Consider the following 24,910-nt stretch of genomic DNA (forward strand, 5'->3'; position numbering starts at 1 on the left):
GTTTCATTCAGTTATTCTTTATAGCTCATAACATCATTAAATAATTGATCATATTACATTATTTTATTTATTCTGCTTAAGTTTATCTTGACTGCTTCTCAAACTCAGATTGGTAGAAGAAGGATTAAAAAAAAGGAAAGTAAAATCTAAACAGTAACAACAAAACCATGTAAACATCTCTAAGTGAAATTTATGTCATGCTGGCCAAAAATAAGATGTAGTTTTCATCGCCAGGTGCAATGCTGGGAAGAGGTGTTAATGTAAAGTAAGCAGCACAAAGAAGTAATAATAGGAAACACAGGAATCAGAAAGGGAGAAGAAAGAGAGGAGAGAAAAACACCACCAACACCACCAACAGCAACAGCAGCAAACCCCAACAGTGCCCATATGCAATGCCCCCTAACTGCTTCCAAGAAGAGCAGTTCATTGTTTTCTGTAAGCTTGAAAGATAGCATAGCTGCCCTGGGAATGTGTAGACTTGCTGAGTCCTTGTTCTGCTGCTACCCAACTGGTTGTTTGGCCTTGATCCTTGATTTCTTTCCTCATCTATAATGCAGTGGAAATAAGAGCACCTGCCTTACTTGTCTCACTGGGTTGAAATGAAAGCAAAGTGAAATAGCAAATGTGAAAGAATTTTGGAACGTTTTCATGTTGTAAGTTGGTTGCTAAGGTCTAAAAGAAATATTAATAATTACGTTGAATATCTTCTGCAGAAAAAAAATTAAACCGACCCCATCCCCCGCAAATCTAGCCCTACCTGGCATAGGTTTTGGTTCTTTTAATTTTCGAATGAGAACATTGTAAAGGAACTGTAGGGACGAGAGTAGCATCAGGTCTCCCCATCCTTCTCTTATCCTTGCCCCCGCACCCCTCTCTCACCCCAGAGTTCAAGCACCAAACGAAAAGATTGAGAGTAGCTCAGGGTACGGTAAACGAAGGAAGCTTTGAAGAAGGCGGGGAAAGCCTGGGATGGCGCGGGGGGTGCTCGCTGAGGAAGACGATAGAAACGACAGTTGCGGGGCCGGGACAAGAAAGACTTAGAACGAAGCCAAAAGCGCCTTTCTTCACAGTTCGGGAACTTACTGGTAGTAAACGCCACTCCATAGAAGCCGTGACTGGTTACCATAGCGACCGCTTCGGCGTGGGCGGAGCGTCGCTGCTGAACGGTGCCACCGCCACAACTGCTCGACTAGAAACGCGGACACGTCGGCGCAGTGACTTCCGGCGGAAGAAGAAGCCGCTCCCGAGTTCTGGCCGACAGTAGGCAAGGAGTGGGCGGCAGCGCATATGTGAAGTTAGGTAGGTCTGATGTCCTGTAAAGCGCGGAGAGGGTGCCCTCCAATAGCTGGGTGGGTAAAGCCGACTGTGAATGGAGAAGATTCCCGAGTCCCCGGCTGTTTCGTTAAGTGTATATAGCTGTGGGAAGAGGTTGCCTGATTTCTGGGGCTCCTGGTAGGGTCTCTTCTGGAGCGTGGAAGACTGGCGCATCCTCGCGTAGAGAGTTTCACTCTGTCTTTGCGAGGTCTCAGCGCCTCTCCAGTAACAGGGGACTCTTGTTCTCTACCTGCTGGTGCTGATGTTATTTCGCATATCATGCTCTCCAGGCAATCTGGAGGAAAAGCAAACGAGAAACATTCAGAAGGAATGCCCCCAAATTTATTTTAATTCTTTGGTGTTCTGTTTTGCTTTTTTTTAATTCGTTCATTTTGTAAATATTCATTAAGTTCCTCCAGCGTGTTTAGTGAGTGCTTACTTGTGTGCCAGTTTTTTCATAAGATTAGCAGAAATACCTTCTTAAAGGTTCATACACCACCCAGTTCATTATAAAATTCTTTTTTTAAATGCTGTTGTATATTTATTAATTAAGGTGTAAACATATATCGTGAAACACCTAACACATTTTCCATACTTGTCGGTACACTTGTACGTGGAATTCTTGGGGCATTTTAAATAAAAATATATGCTTTCTCAGGTTTGCATTATAATCATGATTTACTCGACTAAATATTAAAGAACTTACAAAAGTAGTACTTACTTTTTTCTTGGATACATGGCAAACCGTAATGAATTGTCATTAATATTTCTATTCAGCTAATCTGAGAAGGCCCACTTCTGGTTCCATGGATGATGGCTGCTGAGCAGATGCCCAAAAAGGATTGGTACAGCATCCTAGGGGCAGACCCATCTGCAAATATGTCAGACCTAAAAGAAAAATATCAAAAACTCATATTAATGGTGAGTCTTTTCTTTCAGATTTTAAATCATGAGGGGAAAAAAATTAATTTTTATATGAAAGCACAAATTTAGGTTTCCAAAAAATAGGATACCAGTGGCAGGAATCCAGGTATTAATTTGATTTAATTGAACGTTTCAGTAATATTGCAGAAAAACTTGATTTGAGGTGGGAAAGCCTGGTTAGGAGCAGGAGATCTGAGTCAGGCTGCTTGAGTTAGAATCTTGAGTCCATCTCCAGCTGAGAATTTGGACAAGTTACTTTTTCTTATATGTGCCAAGGGAGGATTAAATGAAATAATCCATGTGAAATATTTGTAAGTGTTACATAATAAGCAACAGTAGCCACTAGCCACATGTGGCTGTTGAGCACTTGAAATGTGGCTAGCCTGACTTGAGATGGACTGTAAGGGTAAAATTTACATTGGATTTTAAAGACAGTATTTTAAAAGAGTTAAAATAATTTAACAAATTTATGTTGATTATGTCGATTAAAGTTCACTGGTTTTATTTTTCCTCTACGGTGTCCATCTGCTGATAAACTTCTTAAAAGAATTCTTGATCTCTTATCCAATTTTCATATCTAGCATTTCTCCTGGCTCTTTTTTTAAAGTTTCCATCTCTTTCTCATCTTTTTATACATGTTGTCCACTGTTTCTACTATATCCTATAATAAACTTATCACAGTTAAAGTCCCTGTCTGATAATTCTTTGTAGTTAATCAAACAGTTTTTATGTGGATTATATGTTGAAATGATAATATTTTGGATTACTGGCTATTTTGTGGTTTATATGCATAATATGCATGCATGTATTTGCACATATCCAAGTTTGTTTCTCTTGCATTTTACTTTTTTAACATTGCATATGTAGCCTGCATTTATACTTACATTATATTTCTTTTGGCTAATGCTGATTTAGACCATTTATACACTAATTATCAGTTGACTTTTCGTTGTTGTTGTTGCCCAGGCTGGGGTGCAATGGCGTGATCTCAGCTCACTGAAACCTCCGCCTCCCAGGTTCAAACGATTCTCCTGTCTCATCCTCCCAAGTAGCTGGGATTAAGGTGCATGCCACCACACCCGGCTAATTTTTGTATTTTTAGTAGAGACAGGGTTTCATCATATTGGTCAGGCTGGTCTCAAACACCTGACCTCGAGTGATCCTCCAGCCTCGGCCTCCCAAAGTCGTGGGATTAAAGGCACAAACCACCACGCCTGGCTGACTCATTTTTTAAAAAATGAATTGTAGTATTTGTAAATATATTTTTCTGAACTTTTATATTCATTTTTTCAATCTGTATTGTGATGCTTCTTAAGGCAGTGTCTGTAATTCTATACTGAAGTCCAGTTAACTCAGTTTATAAAGAGTAAAGAACTGTTATTTATATAGAATTTGTTGTCTCTTCAGTTTAGACCAGTTATATCAATGTTGTTTTGCCAAAACTATTAATGTTCATTGTGAGAGACAGTAGCTGTTTTTCATCATTAGGATTGTACTAATATTCTTACTTTAGGAAGTATGTCGGACTAAATGACCTTAAGGTACTTTTTGCCTCAGAATTTTTAAAATTTCTGTCAGCAGAATCAAGTAGACTTTATTGAAAAATATCCTAGTATTAAACTATCCTTGTACCTCACTCAGTTAATTGGGAGATGAGGCTGGAAAAGTAGACTGGATCATGCTGGTTCTTGTAGGCCATGTTGTCCTTTAATTGGCCAATGAGAAGCAGTCTGCATATAATACGTAGTATCTGTCAAACAGCAAAGTGGATAAACCATTTTACGTATGTGCTGACAATGTGTCAGAGAGTTCTGGTTGCTCTTCATCTTTGCCAATATTTGGTGTTATTGGTCTCTTTCATTTTGGCTGTTGGAGTTTTCACAATTTTGCCACTATTGACATTTGAGCAGGATAATTCTTTGTTATTTCGGCTGTCCTGTGCTTTGTAAGATGTGTGGCAGGATCCTAGATGCCAGTAACAACCAAAAATGCTGCCTGCCTATCAAAATTGCCACATCCCATGAGAATCACTGTACTACTCTATGGTGTCTGTAGTCATACCCCATTGTGGGGTTGTTGCCTTTTAAAAATTTCTCTGATGACTAATGATGTTGAGCCCTTTTTAATGTGATAATTGGCCATTTGTATAATTTTCTTTTATGAAGTGTTTTTTTTTTTTAATTAAATATATTCTTGATTCTGTGTATATATGGTATATATTTTCTCCTAGTCTGTGATTTACCCGGTCATTTTCTTCATGGTATCTTTTTGATGCAGAGTTTTTTGTTTTGACAAAATATAATTTATCAAATGTGTGTTTTTGTAGTTAATACTTCCCATCTTCTCTAAGGTTATGAGAATATTCTTCGATGTTTTCTTCTAGAAGTGGTCATTTGCTTTTACCTTTAGACTTATTTCTGTGTATGGCGTAAGATGTGAGGTCATGTTTTTATTTTTCCTCAGTATAGATACTCAGTTGTTCCAGCATCATTTGTTGAAAACTTTTTTCTCCATTGGACTATCTTGGCAGTATGAGTCTATTACTGGACTCTATTCTGTTTTATATGTTTATCCATTTACTAATACCTCCATCTTGATTATTGTAGATTTATAGTCAGTCTCAAAGTCATTGTAAAGTTAGTTCTCTAATACTCTCCTTCTCAAGTTTATTTTGGTTATTCTAGTTTGCTTATATTTCCACAGAAATTTTAGAATCAGCTTGTAAATGTCTTCCAAAAAAATCTTGCTTGAGTTTTAAACTGGGATTGCAATAATATATATACACTTTGGTAGAATGGGCATCTTAATAATATTGAGTCTTTGAATCCATACTTAAGACATCTTTCATTTCTCTCATCAGTGTTTTATAATTTTCAGTGTAGAGGTCTTACATATCTTTTTTTGAATTTCTTTCTAGTTACTTGTTTTTGGTTCCATTGTAAATGATATTTTTAAAAATATTTCATTTTTCAGTTGTCAATTGATAGTATATAAAATTATAGCTTATTGTTATATACTGGTCTTTTATCCTACAATCTAAGTAAATTTGCTTTTTAATTTTAATAGCTATTTTTGTCAATTTCTTAGAATTTTCTGCCAACGCAATGATGTCATTTGCAAATAACGAGAGTTTTAATTCCATTTTAGCAATCTGTATGTCTTTTATTTCCTTTTCTTGCCTTAATGCACTAGGTGGTTGCTTCTATTAAATGTTGCTTCTATTAAAATGTTGCTTCTATTATAATGCTTCTATTGAAGTGTTAAGAGCAGATATCCTTGCCTTGTTCTTGATTTTAGGAGGAAAACCTTCAATATTTTACCAGTAAGTATACTGTTAACTGTCTGTTTTTAAAGATGCCCTTTATCAGCTTGGGGAAATTCTTCCAATTAATACTTTGCTAAGAGTTTTTATGATAAGTAGGTATTTAAATTTGTTAGATCTTTTTTTTTGCGTTTACTGAATTTTGCATTTATTGATCATTTATTGATTTTTCTCATTTAATTTGTTAATGTGGTGAATCACATAGATTTTTCTTAAGTTAAGCCCACTTCTCATTCCTAGAATGAACAAACTTCATTTATCATGAAGCATTATTATATTTATACATGGAGGGATTCTAGTTGCTATTATTTTGTCATGGATTTTTATGTTTAATTTCATGCTGTATATTTGTCTGTAATATTCTTTTCTCATAATATTTATGTCTAAATTTATTATCATGGTTATGCTAGCCTCATAAAATGAATTGTGATTTCTGGCTTTATAGTGAGGAAGAGAGGTGGAGGTCTAACCATTTTTTTAGTCTTGACCAGTTTTTCTCTTGTTTAATTTTGCCCCTCAACTCCACTCTCAAAGGTACTTGATGCCTTCCATTCCTCAGTTTCTCCTGCCTCTGTGTGAATGAGCTCACTTCTTTTTCTCTTTCACTTTAGACTTAGGTTTCAGTTTTTGCAGGTACACTGAATTTGTTATTTATTGATGAATTTTCCATCTCTCCAAATTTTGGTATCTTTCTCTCCTGTTTTTTCTCTTCTCTCCTTTTTGTTCTTACACATTTATGCCTTTTTTTAAAAGAAATTATTCCTTTGCTGTTACTATCAAGGAATTTTCAGTGGGAGGAAAGTGCGAGCCAGTTGCTGTGGCTCACACTTGTAATCCTAGCTACTCATGGGGCTGAAACAGGAGGACTGCTTGAGCCCAGGAGTTCAAGGCTGCAGTGAGATATGATTGTGTCACTGCACTCCAGCCTGGGTGACAGAGCAAGACCCTATCTCTTATTAATTTGCCATTTAGTGGAAGCTCTGAACTATTTTCTTTTCCCTTTGGAGGCCAGATACCCGTCTGTGGCAATATGCCTTTGCATTTGCACTCTGCCCATCCACTGCCTCACCTGATTCTCACTCATTGTTTCAAGATGATCTTAGTTGTAATCATGCCTCCACAGCTCCCTGCCATGTCCGTAGTACATTTCATGGTATTTCTCTAGGACAGGGGAGGTGTAGCTCTTAGATAAGAAGAATGAGGGTAGGTAGACTGTAATAAAAGGCTGAAATTTTTTCTGCTGCTTTTCTTTTAGAAGATGAGAGAGACTTGAACATGTTTACACTGTATGGGAAGTAGCCACGGAAAAGCTTGGGATTGAAGTTACAGGAGAGTTTGAATAATTAACAAAAGCAGAAAGGGATGGGATCTCAATCATAGGGAGAAGGATTAGCTTTAGGTAAGAGACAGGACGGACCTGTCTTCGTTGTTACAGGAAAGAAGGAAGGAAGAAAAGATGGTTGCAATAGCCGGTTTGTTTGTAGGTTTGGTAGCAGAAAGTTGATGAGCTCTCATTTGGTACCTTCTTTTTATTCTCTGTGAAGTAGAAGACAAAGTTATCTGTTAAGAAGGGCGAGAGATGAAGTGAAGCAGCAAATTACAAGAGAGAGAATTTCAACTAGCATTATTCGGGGAAGGCTTCTTGTTGATAGCTATGTATACTAGGGGAGCAAGAAGTCTCAGCTAACAACCTGGCAGCAGGCAACAAGAGACAATACATCTGATATGGTTTGGCTGTGTCCCCACCCAAATCTCATCTTGAATTGTAGCTCCCATAGTTCCCATGTGTTGTGGGAGGGACCTAGTGGGAGATAATTGAATCATGGGGTGGAGGGGTTCCCCCATGTTGTTCTCCTCATGGTAGTGAGTAAGTCTCACAAGATCTGACGGTTTTATAAGGGGTTTCCCCTTTCACTTGGCTCTCATTCTCTCTTGCCTTCCGCCGTGTAAGACATGCTTTTTGCCTTCTGCCATTATTGTGAGGCCTCCCCAGCCATGTGGGAACTGTGAATCCATTAAACTTCTTTTTCTTTATAAATTGCTCCGTCCCGGGTATATCTTTATCTGCAGTGTGAAAATGGATTAATACACTGTCTCATAGCATTTTGCCCTTCTTTTGCCTAGGTTGATGTATCAGTGGTCCTTATATTACAGTTTGGCACAATAATTTATAATCATAATTATGGCCATGAGTTATGTTCGTTTAATTCTGTTTAAGAAGGCAAGGAAGAGTAGTAAGTGTATAATTAGTAGCACATGTATTGTACTTAGCAGTTTACAAATACTTTTACATCTGGTTTTATCTTCTGTAAGGTAGGCTTTGTTACCCCTATATTTGTACTTGAGAACATGAAGGCTTAGTTACAGTTAAGTGGTTTGTCAGAAACAGAATTAGTAAGGGTTATGATCTAGGCTTGATCATGTATCCTCTGACTCTAGATTCTCTCCCATTATATCACACTTCTCATAATTGCCATCTAAAAGGGTTTACTGTTGTTTAAAGGCATAATTTTTATTTTTTCTGGATTTCCATGGACCTCATTTATGCACAATTAATTAAGTATTATGGAAGGTCAGACATAATTACTACTTTCTTGTAATTTTGAAAGGCTCTAGTTTTTTATGGCTTGTGAAGTGAAATTTATTTTTCTTAGTCTTTTTGCATAAGTTTAGACTTTCTAATAGATTTAAGGAGAAAATTATAAGGGAAAATCATATTATTTATAATGTTTATCAGATTTTTAAAAACAAAGATAGGCTTTTAAAATTCATTTTCTTGTTTCCCAATTAGAATGATCATATTTTGTTAGTCTGTGTTTTTCAACAGTGTCACAAAGCAGTTGGAGAATAAAATTACATTCGACTAACAGCATTTTGTATCTCATTTTTTAAAAAGTCACATGTATTACATGTACTTTTCTAAGTTCAGAAGACTTTGAATTTAGCACCTCCTACACAATTAGTTGTTTGGATAAAATATTGCTAAATCGTAGGCTGCTAAGTTTACGATACATGTTGATTTAATAAATACTGTTTCCTTATTTCAATTTTTTGTCGATGTAATGCTTACTCAGGGTCCTGATTCTGAAAAAATTCTTACTGAGATTTTTAGAATACTTTAAAGATATATATATGTATACACACACACGTAAAGTGCAGAATTAACTTTAAAGATATTATTCACATACCATACATATTATATATTGTAGACATACATATTATGTATGTATATGTATGCTCTGTAATAATTTACAATATAAATTTACAATGTAAAAAAAGTGATTGAACCAACATTTTTCAACATTGTTTTATTAATAGGGACTTTACTTATTAGTAAATCAATTGTGAATTGATTTTTAAATTTTTTTTTTAGTTTTCTATTAAAAACAATTTGAATAGTACTCCATTGCTTTGAAATGATCTAGGGTCCAGAATGATTAGTTATGTTATTCCTATATTTTTTGCAGTTATGCTTGTGAAAATTGCTGTTTACTTAAGAGAAAGCTTCATCTCAAAAGCTTTGTCAAATTGAGAACTGGGGGTCTTTTCCCATTGATGCTGATAATATTACAGGATACTTTTCAATTGGAAAAGAGTTATTGTGTTGGAAAATTATATGCTTCTGTTATATGTTCTATAATCTTAAAGAAAATCCATGTAATTTGAATCAGGAGTGTGCAGTATAGTCTTGTTCTTAATGTTGGAAGAGTGTAAAATGCTACTTAATACTTAAGTGGGCATTCAGAGGGTCTCATTTGATTAGAAATGGTTGTATATAGATTAGCTTTAAGCTAGTTATGTAATCCACTTTAATGTCTTGAAAAAGAAATTAGAAAGGGTTCCTGTACTATAGTCAGAAGAAAATTATCACATTGGAAAAGAAGGGAGTTAAGAACAATTCTTTAAATAGGTCTTTTGAGTACATTACAAAGCAAAAGTGATCTTGATTACAGGAAAGGTACTTAGGCATTAAGAGAAATTTTGTGAAAAACATCTAGGAGCGTGCTAAGTAAAAATCAGGAAGATATGACTTGTCTTGTAGTCCACATTATAATTTCTGTTACCATGGTTAACTGTTTAGCTGTCATGTAGGTATTATTAACATATAGAATGCACGATATGTAACAATAAATAGTTATGTCATAGAGAGACTATTATAAACAATTCTTTTTGATGATAAAACTGGTAGGAATAGCATTTTAAATGAATAATAACTTTAGCTAACATGTGGCACTGAATTTCAGATACTCTTGTAATCACTTCATGTGAATTAACTCATTTAACTCTGCAAAGTGCAATATCATTATTATTCCTAATATATAGATGGGTAAACCAAGGCTCAGAGATTAAGTAACATACTGACAAGTAGCAAGAAATTATGACTTTACATATACTTTGAAAACTGTATTAAAAAAAGCAGGCAGTCAGTTACCTTTCCAGTGTTTTTTTTTTTAAATATTTCTACCGCATAAATGCAGCAATAATAGATTATATCTTTAGAGAAAAGGTAGTATTTATGTTAAAGATACAGACTAGTGAAAATTTAAGCATGAACTCTAGAGGGAGGGAAGGAAATTACACTAGAAACTTGGTGAAAAGTTTGAAAGGTGGCAGTGTGGTGTTGTGGAAACCTGAGTTCTTACCATGCCTGATTATTAGTTAATGACATTTACTTCCCCAATTCCTGAGGAATGTAAAAATATGTTAAGAATTCATTTTCTTTTATCTTACCCATTTCCACTAAAATTGTGCTAGGACAACTAAGGTGTGTCTTAACATACATAAACTCCATGGTCCTGAGTTTCTTCATCTGTAAAAATGAGATGCTTATACTACATTACTCTCTAAAGCCAGCTCTGGTATTTGTTCATTTTTTTCTTTCTCTTATTATATTTTCATTTGTCTTCTAGCTCAGGGATCCCCAATCCCCAGACTGCAAACCAGTACTGGTCCGTGGCCAGTTAGGAACCAGGCCATGCAGCAGGTGGTGAGGATCCAGTGTGCGAGTGTTACCACCTGAGTTCTGCATCCTGTCAGATCCGCTGAGGCATTAGGTTCTCATAGGAGCACAAACCCTATTGTGAACTGTGCATGTAAGGGATGTAGGCTGCACATTCCTTGTGAGAATCTAATTAATGCCTGATGATCTGAGGTGGAACAGTTTCGTTCTGAAACCATATTCCCTACACCCCCATCCATGGAAAAAATTTTTTCCACAAAATTGGTCCCTGGTGCCAAAAAGGTTGAGGACCACTGCTCTCACTGACCCACCAAGTCTGAGAATTTTTTTCTTAATTTAACATACTGTAAGTAACTTTTGGCAACCCAAGATTGGTTTGTTGACTCATAGTGCTTGCAATTTAAACAGAACAATTAATTGAGACTGCAGTGGTAATGTGTCTCTCATTTGCCATGTTTTTAAGATGAAAAATATCCCCTTTATGGCTTGTTTAAAATGCCATCATTGATAATGCTTTTAAGTTGGAAAACTGAGTATAAATGCTCCACAGTTTCCTTTTACAGAGAGTGAAAGAAAGAAATTTTTGTTTTTCTTTTGAGACAGGCTTACCCTGTCATCCAGGCTGGAGTGCAGTGGTATGATCTAGTCTCACTGCAACCTCCGCCTCCCCAGTTCAAGCGATTCTCCTGCCTCAGCCTCCCAAGTAGTTGGGATTACAGGTGCCGCTACCACACCCAGCTAGTTTTTTTTATTTTTTTGTATTTTTAGTAGAGATGAGGTTTCACCGTGTTAGCCAGGCTGGTCTTGAACTCCTGACCTCAGGTGATCCACCCACCTCAGCCTCCCAAAATGCTGGGATTACAGGCATGAGCCACTGTGCCAGGCTGAAAGAAATCTTAAAATAACTTTATAATTATCTTCTGACTTACCTAGCTGATAGGAAATATATGAAGGATGATTTAGGGCATTATTATATTTATCACATAGTCTAGCTTAAAAGAATTATAGTGTTTCAGAGACTCTGAAAGAATCTAGCTAAAAGAATCATAGAATGTCGAAAACTAAAGAAAGACAGATTGCGGATATGGAAGATGAGCACAGAAAAGTAGAACAAAGACACATACTAAATATTCAAAATCGAGTAACATGCAACGAACTTACAGACCCAAAATCATTTTTAACCAGTAATATTAAGCAAAAATTAACATGAGAAAAGTGAAAGTTTTGTTTTAAAATATATTTACATTTAGAATTTCCTTATGATTTGGTATACGTTATTTTCAGTTACTCCAAAATACAAAGACAGGAAAACATCTTTATCCAGTCATTTCTAAAGGGATTAATATCCCACTTTCATTAAATTTTTGGAGTTCTAGAAACTGGAGTGATAGTTGTTTTACTTTTTCTTTTTTTTTTAAATAACTCGAACTTTATTATGTTTCTTATTAGGATGTATTTCTTTTAGGCATTTAAAAATAAACTATTGAGGTATAATTTATATACAATAAAGTGTACCTATTTCAGTACATTTCAGTGAGTCTTGACTACATATATGTGTATAATCAACACCGTATCAAGATATAGAACATTTTCATCGCAAAAAGTTCCTTTGTGCTTCTCATTCTTCCCTGGGCAACCATGGATCTGCTTTCTGTTGCTATAGATTTCTTGAGGCATTATTTTAGGCTCTAAAAACATCTTAATGTTTTATTTGGCCTTTTAAGGAACCAAATTAGTAAAGATTTTTGAAGAGAAATTAATTTATCTCTTCACCCACTACCGAAGAGTAAATCTTATTATAGCACGTTGCATAGTATACTTTCAACCAAAATGTTTTATAAGAAGTCTGATTAGTGCATTTGGGTATGTTACATGGGTGTTGTATGGATTTTATATGATTAAAAGTAGTAACTATTACTTGTAAGCTATACATAAAACCATACCTCTTGAGACATGAAACATCGTTAAAATTTGACTTCAAGTAAATCATAAATTTTTAGCTCATGAATCCCCTTTTACTGGTTAAGGTTATTTGTGTTTTGACTGATTTTTCCCTTATTTTCAAATTCACATGTTCTTAATAATTATAATTTTTATTACATATGTGTGCTTGAATTGTTTTCTATGTCACAAATACAATTAATGTTGTTGTGCCCATGTTATCTACAATTAAAGATCAAATGGATTCTTAAACTCAGTAATGGAATATAAGGTCTCTTCTTGTTCTGTTAAGATTTTGAAATTGACTGTAAATTGAGCATTGTTATTGGTGCAGTATGTAGGATAAGTGTCTGGAAGAGACATATCTTTTTCCCTAAAGCAACTTAAACTAGCCATTCATTACTTTTTGGTTATCTCAAAATATATATATACATATTTTTTGAGATGGAGTCTTGCTCTGTCGCCCGGGCTGGAGTACAGTGATGTTATCTCGGCTCATTGCAACCTCCGCCTTCCCAGTTCAAGAAATTCTCCTGCTTCAGCCAACCCCAGTAGCTGAGATTACAGGCACATGCCACCATGCCTGGCTAAGTTTTGTACTTTTTAGTAGAGATGGAGTTTCACCATGTTGGCCAGGCTGGTCTCGAACTCCTGACCTCAGATGATCCACCCGCCTCTGCCTCCCAAAGTGCTGGGATTACAGGCGTGAGCCACTATGCCCGGCTCTCAAAACATTTAAAAATACAAAATATAATTCTTACAATCCCTAAGGTAATCCAGAATATTTTTTTTTGAGAATTACACTTTTCAAATTAGTTAAATGTATATATTCAAGTCTGTTTATGAGGATTGAAACAATGTGAGGTTGTCTTCAGTAATTCATTCATCCATTCACTCAGCACGTGTTAGGGTTAGTATATACTGTTTTTCTAGGAACTGTTTCCAGGTGCTGTGGATATGGCAGAGTTTATTTTAAGTACTGGTATCTGATGTAATAAATGTTATGTACAGTGTATAAATTCTAAAATGTGGTTTTACAGGGAGGCTATATAGATAGCACAGTAATTAAAAGTCATGGCTTTGAGCCTCACTTGTACCATTAATGATAATGTGTGACCTAGGAAGAATGACTTACCTCTCTTAGCCTCAGTTTCCTTGTTTGCAAAAATCAAGACAATAATACCTACCTCAAGGGTTTCATAAAGACTAGATGAAAGAATGAATATAAAGTATTTAGCCAGTGTCTTGCATGTGATGCCTTATTATAATTCATCATCAGTAGAAATTATGTACAAGATGCATTTAAAGAATCATGAAGGGCCATATAAAAATACAGAATGACATTATACTAATTTAACTATTATTGTCCATCAAAACATTTAAAAATGGGAAAATTATATTTTGGATGTGTGGTTTCATCTGTTTATTATTGTATATGTTATGCAATTATATGTACATATTGTTGTATACAGTTGTTTTGAGATGGGAAAAAGCCAAAGTGTTTTCCCTACTCTCACACACCACTCATTACAGTACTTCTGACTGTAGGATTTGTGCAAGGTTTTCTTCCCACATGCCAAGCAGTTCTCCAGTGGACACCAGTGGGGTGTCCTGTAATTCAGTTCTGATACTGTTTACCTGGAGTCAGTGTCAGGTCCATAAGGGTTAAGGATTCATTTCCATAAGACTCCCCTCCACGTTAGGTGTCAGATGCAAGCCCCAGGTTATGATATGTGCCTCTGACTGACTGGCTGTAAATCTGGGTTCCCATGTTTCCTTCTTTAGGCTCAATTGATTTGCTAAAGCAGCTTACAGAACTTAGGGAAAATTTAACTTATGTTTACCTACTCATTACAAAGGATATTTTGAAGAATATAAATGAAGAGATCCATAGGGTGAGGTCTGCAGGGTTCCCCAATGCAGAAGCTGTGGATTTGGAGTGCATTCCCCTTGGGCACAGTGTTTTCTTGTTAACCCACCTGGAGGTCACTGAACTCCATCCGTTTTAATGAAGGCTGTATTAGGTAAGCACACTTGATAAATCAGTGGCTACTGATTTACCTCTCCACTTCCTGGAGGTTGAGGGCTGGGGCTGAAAGTCCCAATCCTCCAGTCATGCTTTAGTCTTTCTGGTCACCAGCCCCCATCCTGAAGCTGCTTAGGGGCCCCTAGCCACTAGTCATTTCATTAGCATACAAAAGATACTCTTCACTCCAGAGATACCAAGGGTTTTAGGAGCTGTTTGCCAGGAACCAGGGGTAGAGACCAAATACATATATTTCTCATATTACAATATTATAGTTTATATTCATGAAACTTCAGATACTATACTTAGTCGACAATTTAAAGATTTTCAAGAGTAGTTTTGATTACATGTAATTTTCACATTGCCTTTGGATCTGGACACCTATGAAAACTGTTCTTCCTTTGTAAGTGTTCAGTTGCATGTTGGCAAATTAGTGCTATTACCAGTTATAGGAATTGGAAAGCAAGGTTGCACAGCAAGTTTTGCTTGTAGTTTATGGAAAAGAAATGCCCCCTGGTTGCTGTATTGTGAGGAAAGAAGGGCAAGGGCTAGTATATGCTGTAAGTGTGGGAACCACACCTGATGCAGCCTTTCATCCTAATGCAGCAGAATGGATCTCCTCTGCACAGCTAGGTGTGGGACTCAGTTTCAGCTTTTTTTGTTTCTATTCTAATAATCTGTCCTTTCTTCAGTCAGTCCCTCTATGATGTATGTAATTATCTTAAGACAAATAGGGCTATCAAAACAAAAGTTCATTTCCAGAGTAATTTCTAGAATAGGCAGAATACTCTCAGGGCAAAAACACCTTCAGCTCTTTATCTTTTATTGTTTTTCCTTCAGTTTTGACCTTACTATCTTGTCAACTCTTTGATGCTTTTACAATATTTTATAATATATTTCATCTTCATTTTGTAGTGCTCAATGAAAAGAATAGACTAGCGCTACCCTTATTGTAAATAAGAAGCCCTCTTCTCATTTCTTCCTATTCAGTGGAGGAAGTCTACCACCCATTAAGGCACAACTCAAAGAACTTCTTCTTGAACTAATCCTTGTAGTTACTCAGAAAGTCTCCCCATTTCTTAGGTGTTCCATTGATAATGTCATAACTCTGTTATTCTACTGTCCATATCCTATCTTTACTCCAATTGCTTACGCCTGTGGCTGCCTCTCAACTGGAAGTGAAGTTCTTGGCGGCAGGGATCCTGTCTCAGTTACTTTTGTATCCTTGGTAGCACCAACTTCATGGACTCAATATAATAGTTTCTCAGTACATGCTTTAGTTGAATTGTACTGGATTTTGTTGAAGTAGAATGGAAGGGTTAAGAAGGAATTTGGCTCGTTCATTTGTCCTCTCGAGTTGCAGTACGGTTCTCCCTTTCTATTATTCCTTCCAGGTTCAGTGATGATGTTACATAGCCCTTGACCCATGTGAACTGATGACAGAATAGAGCCACAGCATGTGAAGTGCTTTGACCTGTAGCCATCTTTGAACCAGTGTTTTGTCTACACCTATCCTCAGAGACTATTCAGCTGTCAGATTTCATTTTTAATAATTCAGCCAAGAGTGTGGAACATTTTTCTCTTGAAATTTTCAATAGCTAGTCTGAAGATACGTTTTTGAGAACTTCAGATAGTGTTGCAGAAGAGAATGTTAGAATCAGGAAGAATAAGCATATTCGATAGTTAAAGGAAAGTATCTGAAAAAGAAAATAGAGAATATAATTATATAATTTTCAATTTACTAAAGAATACTGTTTTTAGGAATAATAGTCATGAAATTTAGAAGGGAAAAAACGAGTTTTTTAAAAGCCTCTGTTACGCAGTTTAATGCGTCTTTTAGTTTAGACATGATTGCTTCACAATCACAGTGACTTTTGCACACTATCTTGTAATTTTTTAAAAGTTTTAAACATTTATCACAACTTATTCTAGATTTTTCTTCTCAGGTTTTTAGAAAGTAAATATTAAAAGGAACTTCAGGTGGTGAAGCATTCAACTGGAGCAATTTATTATTACATAATAAAAAAGGGCCAAAAAGCTGGTTATTCCAACCATGTTTTGTTTGAGCCTTGATCTTCCCAGATACATGAGTAGATGTTAGAATCTACCCTTATAGTGACCTTTTTGCTTGTACAACTCCCTTAAACTTTGGTGACTATCTAGATGTCCCTGACCAATGAATGCCATGTTATGCATGTATTACAGTAATGTGCCACAAAAGCATTTGAAATAAATTATATACTAGATGATACCTGTTGGTTTGTTTTGTGTTAAACTGTATGAAGATCTTAGAAATGTAAAAATTTAATCACTTACTGTTCCAGCATATGATTGACTCCAATCCCCCTGGGAGTTAATATAAATCTTGTAAATTAAATTATTGTTAAAAGACTTGTTTCTTTCTAAGTTAAGTAAACTAATACAAAGATCACTAAACATGTAAGGTTTCTTGAGTGTTCTTTTTTTCCTCCCTCTTTTGACAAGATTGTGAAAAGGTGATAGTAATAATGTAATATTAATAAGGCCCACTCCTAGAGAGGAAGAGAGCAAGATGGCCAAATAGAAGCCTCCAGTGGTCATCCCCTCTACAGGAACATCAAATTGAACAACTGTATTAAGGAAGGAGGCATGGAGTAGGATAGGAAAGACAGTCTTTAATCACCTACACCATCCCTCCCCCATCCCTCACACCATCCCTCCCCCATCCCCCCCATCCCCCTGCAGTGGCCACATGGCATGGAAAGAGAATCCATGGGCTTGGGGAAGGGAGAGCACCGTGCTTGTAGGATGTTGCATTCACAGTGCTGCTGTGTCACAGCGGAAAGCAACACTTGGCAGAACTCAACCAGCACCCGCAAAGAGAGCATTTAGATCAGCCCTAGACAGAGGCAGGTTGTCTTTCCCAGAGGTCTGAACCTGAGTTCCAATTCCAGCAAGCCCTGCCATCATGAGCTAAAGTCCTCTGGGGTCAGAAGTAAACTTGAAAGACAGTCTACGTCACAAGGATTGTAATTCCTGGACAGGTGTTATGCTGGGCTCAGAGCCAGTTGACTTGGGGTGCACATGACCTGATGAGACACCAGCTAGGGTGGCCCAGGGAGTACTTGCATCAACCCTCCCCAAACCCTAGGCAACACAGCTTACAACTCTGGGAGAGACTCCTTCCTTCCGCTTGAGGTGAAGATAGTAGAGAGTAAAGACAACTATGTCTTGCAACTTAGATGCCAGCTCCGCCACAGTAGAATAGGGAATCAGGCAGAGTCCTGAGACCCCCCCATTCTAGGCTGTAGCTCCTAGACTACATTTCTAGACACACCCTGGGCCAGAGGGAAACCTTCTGCCTTGAAAGGAAGGACCCAGTTCTAGCAGGATTCATCACCTGCTGACTAAAGAGACGTTGGGCCTTGAACATCACTGGTACCCAGGCAGTACTTGCTGTGGGCCTTGGGTAAGACGCAGGGCTGTGCTGGCTTCAGATGTGACCCACCGCATCTTCAGCTGTGGTGGCCATGGGGAGAGACTCCATCTGAAAGAAAAGTACATTAATGAGCAATAAAAAACCATCTGAAGGTACAAAATTCACTGTTAATGGTAAGTACACAGAAAAACTCACAGACTATTATAACACTGTAATTGTGGTATGTACACTACTTGTGTCCTGAGAAGAGAGAGTAAAGGATGAACCTATAAAAAGTAATTGCTATGATAACATTTCAAGACATAGACAGTATAATAAGATATAAAATAGAAACAATAAACATTTAAAAAGTGGTAGGATGAAGTAAAAGTGTAGAATTTTTATTAGTTATCTCTTTGCTTGTTAGTTTATGCAATCAGTATCGTCATCAGTTTAAAATATAGGTTGTAAGATAGTATTTGCAAACCTCATGATAACCTCAAATCTTAAAACATACAATGGATACATACAAAATAAAAAGTAAAAATTAAAACATACCACTGGAGAAAATCACCTTCACTGTAAGGAAGACAGGAAGGAAGGAAAGAAAGAAGAGAAGACCACAAAACAACCAGAAAACAGATAACAAAATGGCAGGAGTAAGTCCTTACTTATCAATAATAACATTGAATGTAAATGGACTAAACTCTCCAAAAAGACATAGTTGCTGAATTAATTAGAAAAAAAACAAGACCCAACCATCTGTTGCCTACAGGAAAGCCACTTCACCTATAGAGAAACACATAGACTTAAAGGGATGGAGAAATACATTCCATGCAAATGGAAACAAAAAGAAGAGTAAAAGGAGCTATACTTATATCAAACAAAGTACATTTCAAGGAAAAAAATATTATAAAAAGAGACAAAGAAGGTCATATAGTGATAAAGGAGTTCATATAGCAAGATGATATAACAATTGTTAATATATATGCACCAAATATATATCTAGAGCAGCCAAATATATAAAGCAAACATTATTAGAGCTAAAGAAGGTAGAACCCAATACAATAATAGCTGGAGACTTCAACACCCCACTTTCATCAATGGACAGATCTTCCAGACAGAAAATTAACAAAGAAACATCTGACTTAATCAGCACCTATAGACCAAGTGGACCTACCTGATAGATATTTACTGAACATTTCATCTAACAGCTGCAGAATAAACATTCTTCTCCTCAGCACATGTGTCATTCTCCAAGACGGACAATATGTTAGGTCACAAAACAATTTTTTAAAAATTCAAACAAGTCTAAATAATATCAAGCATATTCTCCAACCACAATGGAGTAAAACTAGAAATCAATAACAAGGAATTTTGGAAACTATCAATACATGGAAATTAAACAACATACTCCTGAGTGATCAGCGGGTCAATGAAGAAATTAAGGAAATTGAAAAATTTCTTGAAACAAATGTTAAAAGGAAACACAACATACCCAAACCTATGGAATAAAGGCAAAAGCAGTACTAAGAGGGAAGTTGATAGCAATAAGTGCCTACATGAAAAAAGGAGAACCAAAACCTGAACAGACTAATCATAAGTAACGAGATTGAAGATGTAATAAAATCAAGCTGGGCGCAGTGGCTCATGCCACTAACCTAACCTAACCTAACCCTTTGGGAGGCCGAGGTGGGTGGATCACCTGAGGTCAGGAGTTCAAGACCCACCTGGCCAACATGGTAGAACCCCGTCTCTACTAAATATACAAAAATCAGCCGGGTGTGATGGCATGTGCCTGTAGTCTCAGCTGGTAGTGAGGCTGAGGCAGGAGAATTGCTTGAACCTGGGAGGTGGAGGTGGAGGTGGCATTGAGCCGAGATCATGCCACTACAGTCCAGCCTGGGTGACAGAGCAAGACTCTTATCTCAAAAAAAAAAAAAAAATTTAAAGGCCGAGCACAGTGGCTCATGCCTGTAATCCCAACACTTTGGGAGGGCGAGGGGGGCGGATCACGAGGTCAATAGATCGAGACCTTCCTGGCCATCATGGTGAAACCCCGTCTCTACTAAAAATACAAAAATTAGCTGGTCCTGGTGGTGCATGCCTGTAGTCCCAGCTACTCGGGAGGCTGAGGCAGGAGAATCGCATGAACCCAGGAGGTGGAGATCAGTGAGCCAAGATTACACCACGGCACTCCAGCCTGGTTGGCAGAGTGCGATTCTATCTTAAAAAAAAAAAAAAAAAAGTAATAAAATCTCCCAATAAAGAAAAATCCAGGACTCAATGGATTCACTGCTGAATTCTACCAAGCATTTAAAGAACTAATACCAATCCTACTACACTATTCTGAAAAATACAGGAGGAGAAAATACTTCAAAATTCATTCTACAAGGCCAGTATTACCCTGATACCAAAACCAGACAAAGACACATCAAAGAAAGAAAACTATAGGCCAATATTTCTGATGACTATTGGTGTAAAAATCCTCAACAAAATACTAGCAAACCAAATTCAACAATATGTTAAAAAGATCATTCTTTGTGACCAAGTGGGATTTATCTCTCAGATGCAAGGATGGTTCAGCATGCACAGAGCAATCAATGTGATCCATCTTATCAACAGAATGAAGGATAAAAACCATATAATCATTTCAATTGATACTGAAAAAGCATTTGATAAAATTCAACATCACATCAATGTAAAAACCCTTGAGAAACTGGTTATAGAAGGAACATACCTGAATATCATAAATGCCATATAGGACAAACCCACAGCTAGTATTATATTGAATAGGGAAAAACTGAAAGACCTTCCTCTAAGATCTGGAACGTGACAAAGATGCCCTCTCTCACTACTGTTATTCAGCATAGTACTGTAAGTCCTAGTTAGAGCAACCTAACCATCTGACAAGGGGTTAATAACCGGAATGTATAAGGAGCTTAAACAATAGGTGAAAAATTTGATTTTAAAATAGGCAAAAAACTTAATAGACATTTCTCAAAAGAAGATGTCCAAATGTCAGACAGGTGTATGAAAAGTTGTTCAATCAACATCGTTGATCATCAGTGAAATAAAAATCAAAACTATGAGGCAATGTCATCCCACCCCAGTTAAAATGACTTCTATTAAAAAGGCAATAACAAATGCTGGCGAGGAGGCGGAGAAAAGGGAAACCTTGTACACATTTGATGGGAATTAAATTAGTGCAACCACTATGAACAACAGTTTGGAGGTTCCTCAAAAAACTTAAAAGTAGAACTACCGTATGATTCAGCAATCCCATGCTAGTTATATACTCCAGAAAAAGGAAATTAGTGTATCAGAGAGATATCTGCACTCCCATGTTTATGACAGCATTATTCACAATAGCCAAAATTAATTTGGAAGGAACTTAATTGTACATCAACAGACAAATGGATTTAAAATTGTATATATACACCGCAGAGTACTATTCAGCCATAAAAGTGAGATCTCGTCATTTGCAACAACATGCATGGAAAGAGGAGGACATTATATTAAGTGAAATAAGCCAGGCAGAAAAATACAAACTTTGCAGTTTTTACTTATTTGTGGGAACTAAAAATTAAAACAATTGAGCTCATGGAGATAGAGAATAGTATAGTGGTTACCAGAGGCTGGAGAGAGTAGATAGGTGAGGGAGAGGGCAGTGGGGATGGTTAATGGTTATAAAAATAGAGCTAGATAGAATGAATAAGATGTATTTGATAGCATGACAGGGTGACTGCTGTCAACAATAATTTATTGTGCATTTAAAAATAAAAGTTTAATTGGATTGTTTGTAACATAAAGGATAATTGAGGTGATGGATACCCCATTTACCCTGCTGTGACTATTATGTGTTGTGTGCCTGTAGCAGAATATCTTATGTAATCCATAAATATATATACGTACTATGTACTCATAAAGATTAAATATATACCAAGTAATAAGGCCCACTCCTAATAGTTTTAGACCCAGAGAAATATTACAAAGTCTACATCCCACATGCTTGCATAAACATTATCAATCAAGCTAAAATTAAATAAAATATGTTGATATTCTATCTTAAAAATATATTTTCCTTACAAATATACCTTCATATAGACCTGGAAGACCAAGATTAAATTTAGAATTATTTGAGTTTCTTATGGACTGAATCCTTATCTCCCCCAAATTCAAATGTTGAATTCCTAACCCCCAGTGTAACGACATTAGGAGGCAGGGCCTTTTGGGGGTGATTACATCATGAAGGTGTAGCCCTTGTGAATGAGATTAATGCCCTTATGTAAGAGAAACTAGAGAAATCCCTCACAATTTTTTTTTTTTTTGAGACGGAGTCTCACTCTGTCGCCCAGGCTGGAGCACAATGGTGTGATCTCAGCCCACTACAACCTCTGCCTCCCAGGTTCAAGAGATTCTCCCACCTCAGCCTCCCGATGAGGTTTCACCATGTCAGCCAGGCAGGTCTCAAACTTCTGACCTCAGGTGATCTGCCCGCCTCGGCCTCTGAAAGTGTTGGGATTAGAGGCATGAGCCACTGCGCCCCATCTCCCTCACTTCTTTCACAATGTGAGGACAGAGGAAGCCATCTATGAAGCAGGCCCTCACCAAACAATAAATCTGCTAGTGCCTTGATTTAGGCAATATATCATTGTTGTTTAAGCAACCCAGTCTATGGTTTTTACGTTGTAGCTGTCCAAATGGACTAAGACAGAGTCCTTGGGCTTCTATGCCCGAATGCAGCAGTACAGAGACAGCTACCGCTTGTCCTACCTTGCTGCTTTTTCTACCCACAGCCAGAGATATCAGCTTCCTCTTGACTTAAGGCTGTTTGGGCAGGGGATTCTTTTGTCCTGAGCCCCTAGAAGGAGTGAAACATAACCTGTAACAGGGCATATAGGAGACTTATATGCAGATCCTCTTAGCTAAGGACATTGTGGGGTATGGCAATAGATAAAGGACCAAGAGCACTCTCTAAAAGCAGGCAAGGTGTGCTGTGGTTTGAATATTTGTCCTGTCTAAAACTCATGTTGATATTTAATCATTGTTGTAATGGTGTTAAGAGGTAGGAGTTTTACGAGATGATTAGCAGTGAGGGCTCCACCCTCATGGATAGGATTGGGACCATTAGAAAAGGGCAAGTTCAGTTCCTTCTTGCTCTCTCTTGGACCGTATCCGTGCTATGTGAGGATTCAGCATAACCCTCCTCTTCAGAGGATGCAGCATGCATGGTGTCATCTTGCAAGCAGAGATACTGGGCTCTGACCTGCTTACACCTTGATCTTGGACTTCACAGCCTCCAGAACTGTGAGCCAATAAATTTCTGATTTTTATAAATTACCCAGTCTCAGATATTTTGTTATAGCAGCATAAAGTAGACTAAGACAAGGTATAAATTATTTGTAATATATATTTATATTCTTGTACCATCTATTCTGGTTATTTGCTGTAGTTATGTTCTTTGAAGTTGCCACAAACACTCAATTAGCAAATAATAAAAAAAAATTGATCCTAGGGGAAATGTAGGGTTAGGTTCCTGAGAGCCTCTGCTCACAGTTTCCTCAAGTGATCAATAAAAGGCTTTGTTTTATGTTTGTTTTCGTTTAAAAAATGTTATTTAATATATATTGTTTATTTATTTAACATTGAACTTATGGCTAACAGCACTGTAACTCATGCCTGAGTGACACTTACCTAAGCATATATGTTTCCCCCATAAGGCACATCATGGGCTTCTTGCTCTTAGGAACACTAAACAACACTTAATACACTAATTGGGAGCCATTTGAAATGGCAAAATTGCCAACAAAAGGTACAAAAATGCAAAAATCATGGCACTAAATAGACTGTGAAAAGGATACTTGCAGTGTGAGAGCTGAAAGAAGGAGGCATAGCATTACCTTGCTTAATTTCATCTGGGAAGATGCATGTCAAGTGACTCAAGTTTCTCACCAGTCTGCACATGTCACCAATGACTGAGAAAGCATTGCTAGTGTTGATTTGGGGGTTACAAGTAAATTTTAGGAAGTAGGTGAATTTGCAAATGTGGAATCCATGATTAATGAGGATCAACTAATTATGTTAGAGGACTTGCTATGATGGCCCTCCTCTTCCACCACACTTTTTTTTTTCATAATACAGATGTTTGATAGGTATTCATAAAATAAAAACCCAAAATACCATTGCACTCTGAAGTTAAAAAAAAGTTTCTAAACAACTCTTGACTCAAAGAAAAATATAAAACAAAAGGAACCGTATTTAACAAATGTTATGTTAGAATCTATGAAATACAGCTAAAATAATTATCAAATAAAATTTATAGCATTAAATACTTATCTAAATAAGGAGAAAAAAATAAATGAATTAAAACCCAGGTAAAAAGTTAGAAAAAGGAAAATAGAGTAAATCAAAAGAAAGCAGAAGAAAGGAATTGATATGAAGGTAAAATCAAAAGTAATGCTTTAAAATACAAAAAAAAAGTAGAACAAACAAAAAGCTGTTTTGTTACAACATTATTGCAGGTTACATTGCATGTTGCAGAGATTTGATACATAGATTATTTTGTCACTCAGGTGATAAGCATAGTACCCCCAGTTGGTAATTTGTTGATCCTCACCCTCTTCCTACCCTCCACTCTCAAGTAGGAACTGGTGTCTGTTGTTCCCTCCTTTGTGTCCATATGTACTCAGTGTTTAGTTCCACCTTAATAAATGAGAACATGCAGTATTTGGTTTTCTGTTCCTGTATTAGTGCACTTAGGAGAGTGACCTCCATCTCCATTCATGTTGCTGGAAAGGAATGATCTCGTTCTTTTTTTTTTTTTTATGGCTACATAGTTTTCCATGTTGTGTTAATATATGTACCACATTTTCTTGATCCAGCCTAACGTTGATGGGCATTTAGGTTGATTCTTTGTCTTTACTATTGTGAATAGTGCTGTAATGAACATACACGTCCATGTCCCATGTGTCTTTGTGGTAGAAGGATTTATAGTCCATTGGTTTTATACCCAATAATGGGATT

At 36.8% G+C, this 24,910-nt stretch overlaps 2 protein-coding genes across 3 annotated transcripts in view; one reads left to right on the forward strand and one right to left on the reverse strand.

The window, feature by feature from the left end:
• DCDC1 (doublecortin domain containing 1) overlaps positions 1-1,196 on the reverse strand; it is a 99,113-nt gene extending 97,917 nt beyond the window's left edge. Inside the window, exon 1 of the mRNA XM_011936331.1 lies at positions 1,084-1,196. The gene's annotated coding sequence lies outside the window, so the exon portion shown is untranslated. The remainder of the gene's footprint in view (positions 1-1,083) is intronic.
• A 20-nt stretch (positions 1,197-1,216) lies between these two features.
• DNAJC24 (DnaJ (Hsp40) homolog, subfamily C, member 24) overlaps positions 1,217-24,910 on the forward strand; it is a 64,413-nt gene continuing 40,719 nt past the window's right edge. Inside the window, exons 1-2 of one of the 2 annotated variants that reach the window (XM_011936334.1) lie at positions 1,217-1,299; positions 2,092-2,235. In XM_011936334.1, coding sequence (XP_011791724.1) covers positions 2,125-2,235 — 111 coding nt within the window. In that variant the 5' untranslated portion in view covers positions 1,217-1,299; positions 2,092-2,124. The remainder of the gene's footprint in view (positions 1,300-2,091; positions 2,236-24,910) is intronic. The other variant, XM_011936335.1, reaches the window with a different exon arrangement.

This window comes from Colobus angolensis, unplaced genomic scaffold (genome assembly GCF_000951035.1).
Source record: "Colobus angolensis palliatus isolate OR3802 unplaced genomic scaffold, Cang.pa_1.0 Scaffold152, whole genome shotgun sequence".
Taxonomy (NCBI): Eukaryota; Metazoa; Chordata; class Mammalia; order Primates; family Cercopithecidae; genus Colobus; species Colobus angolensis.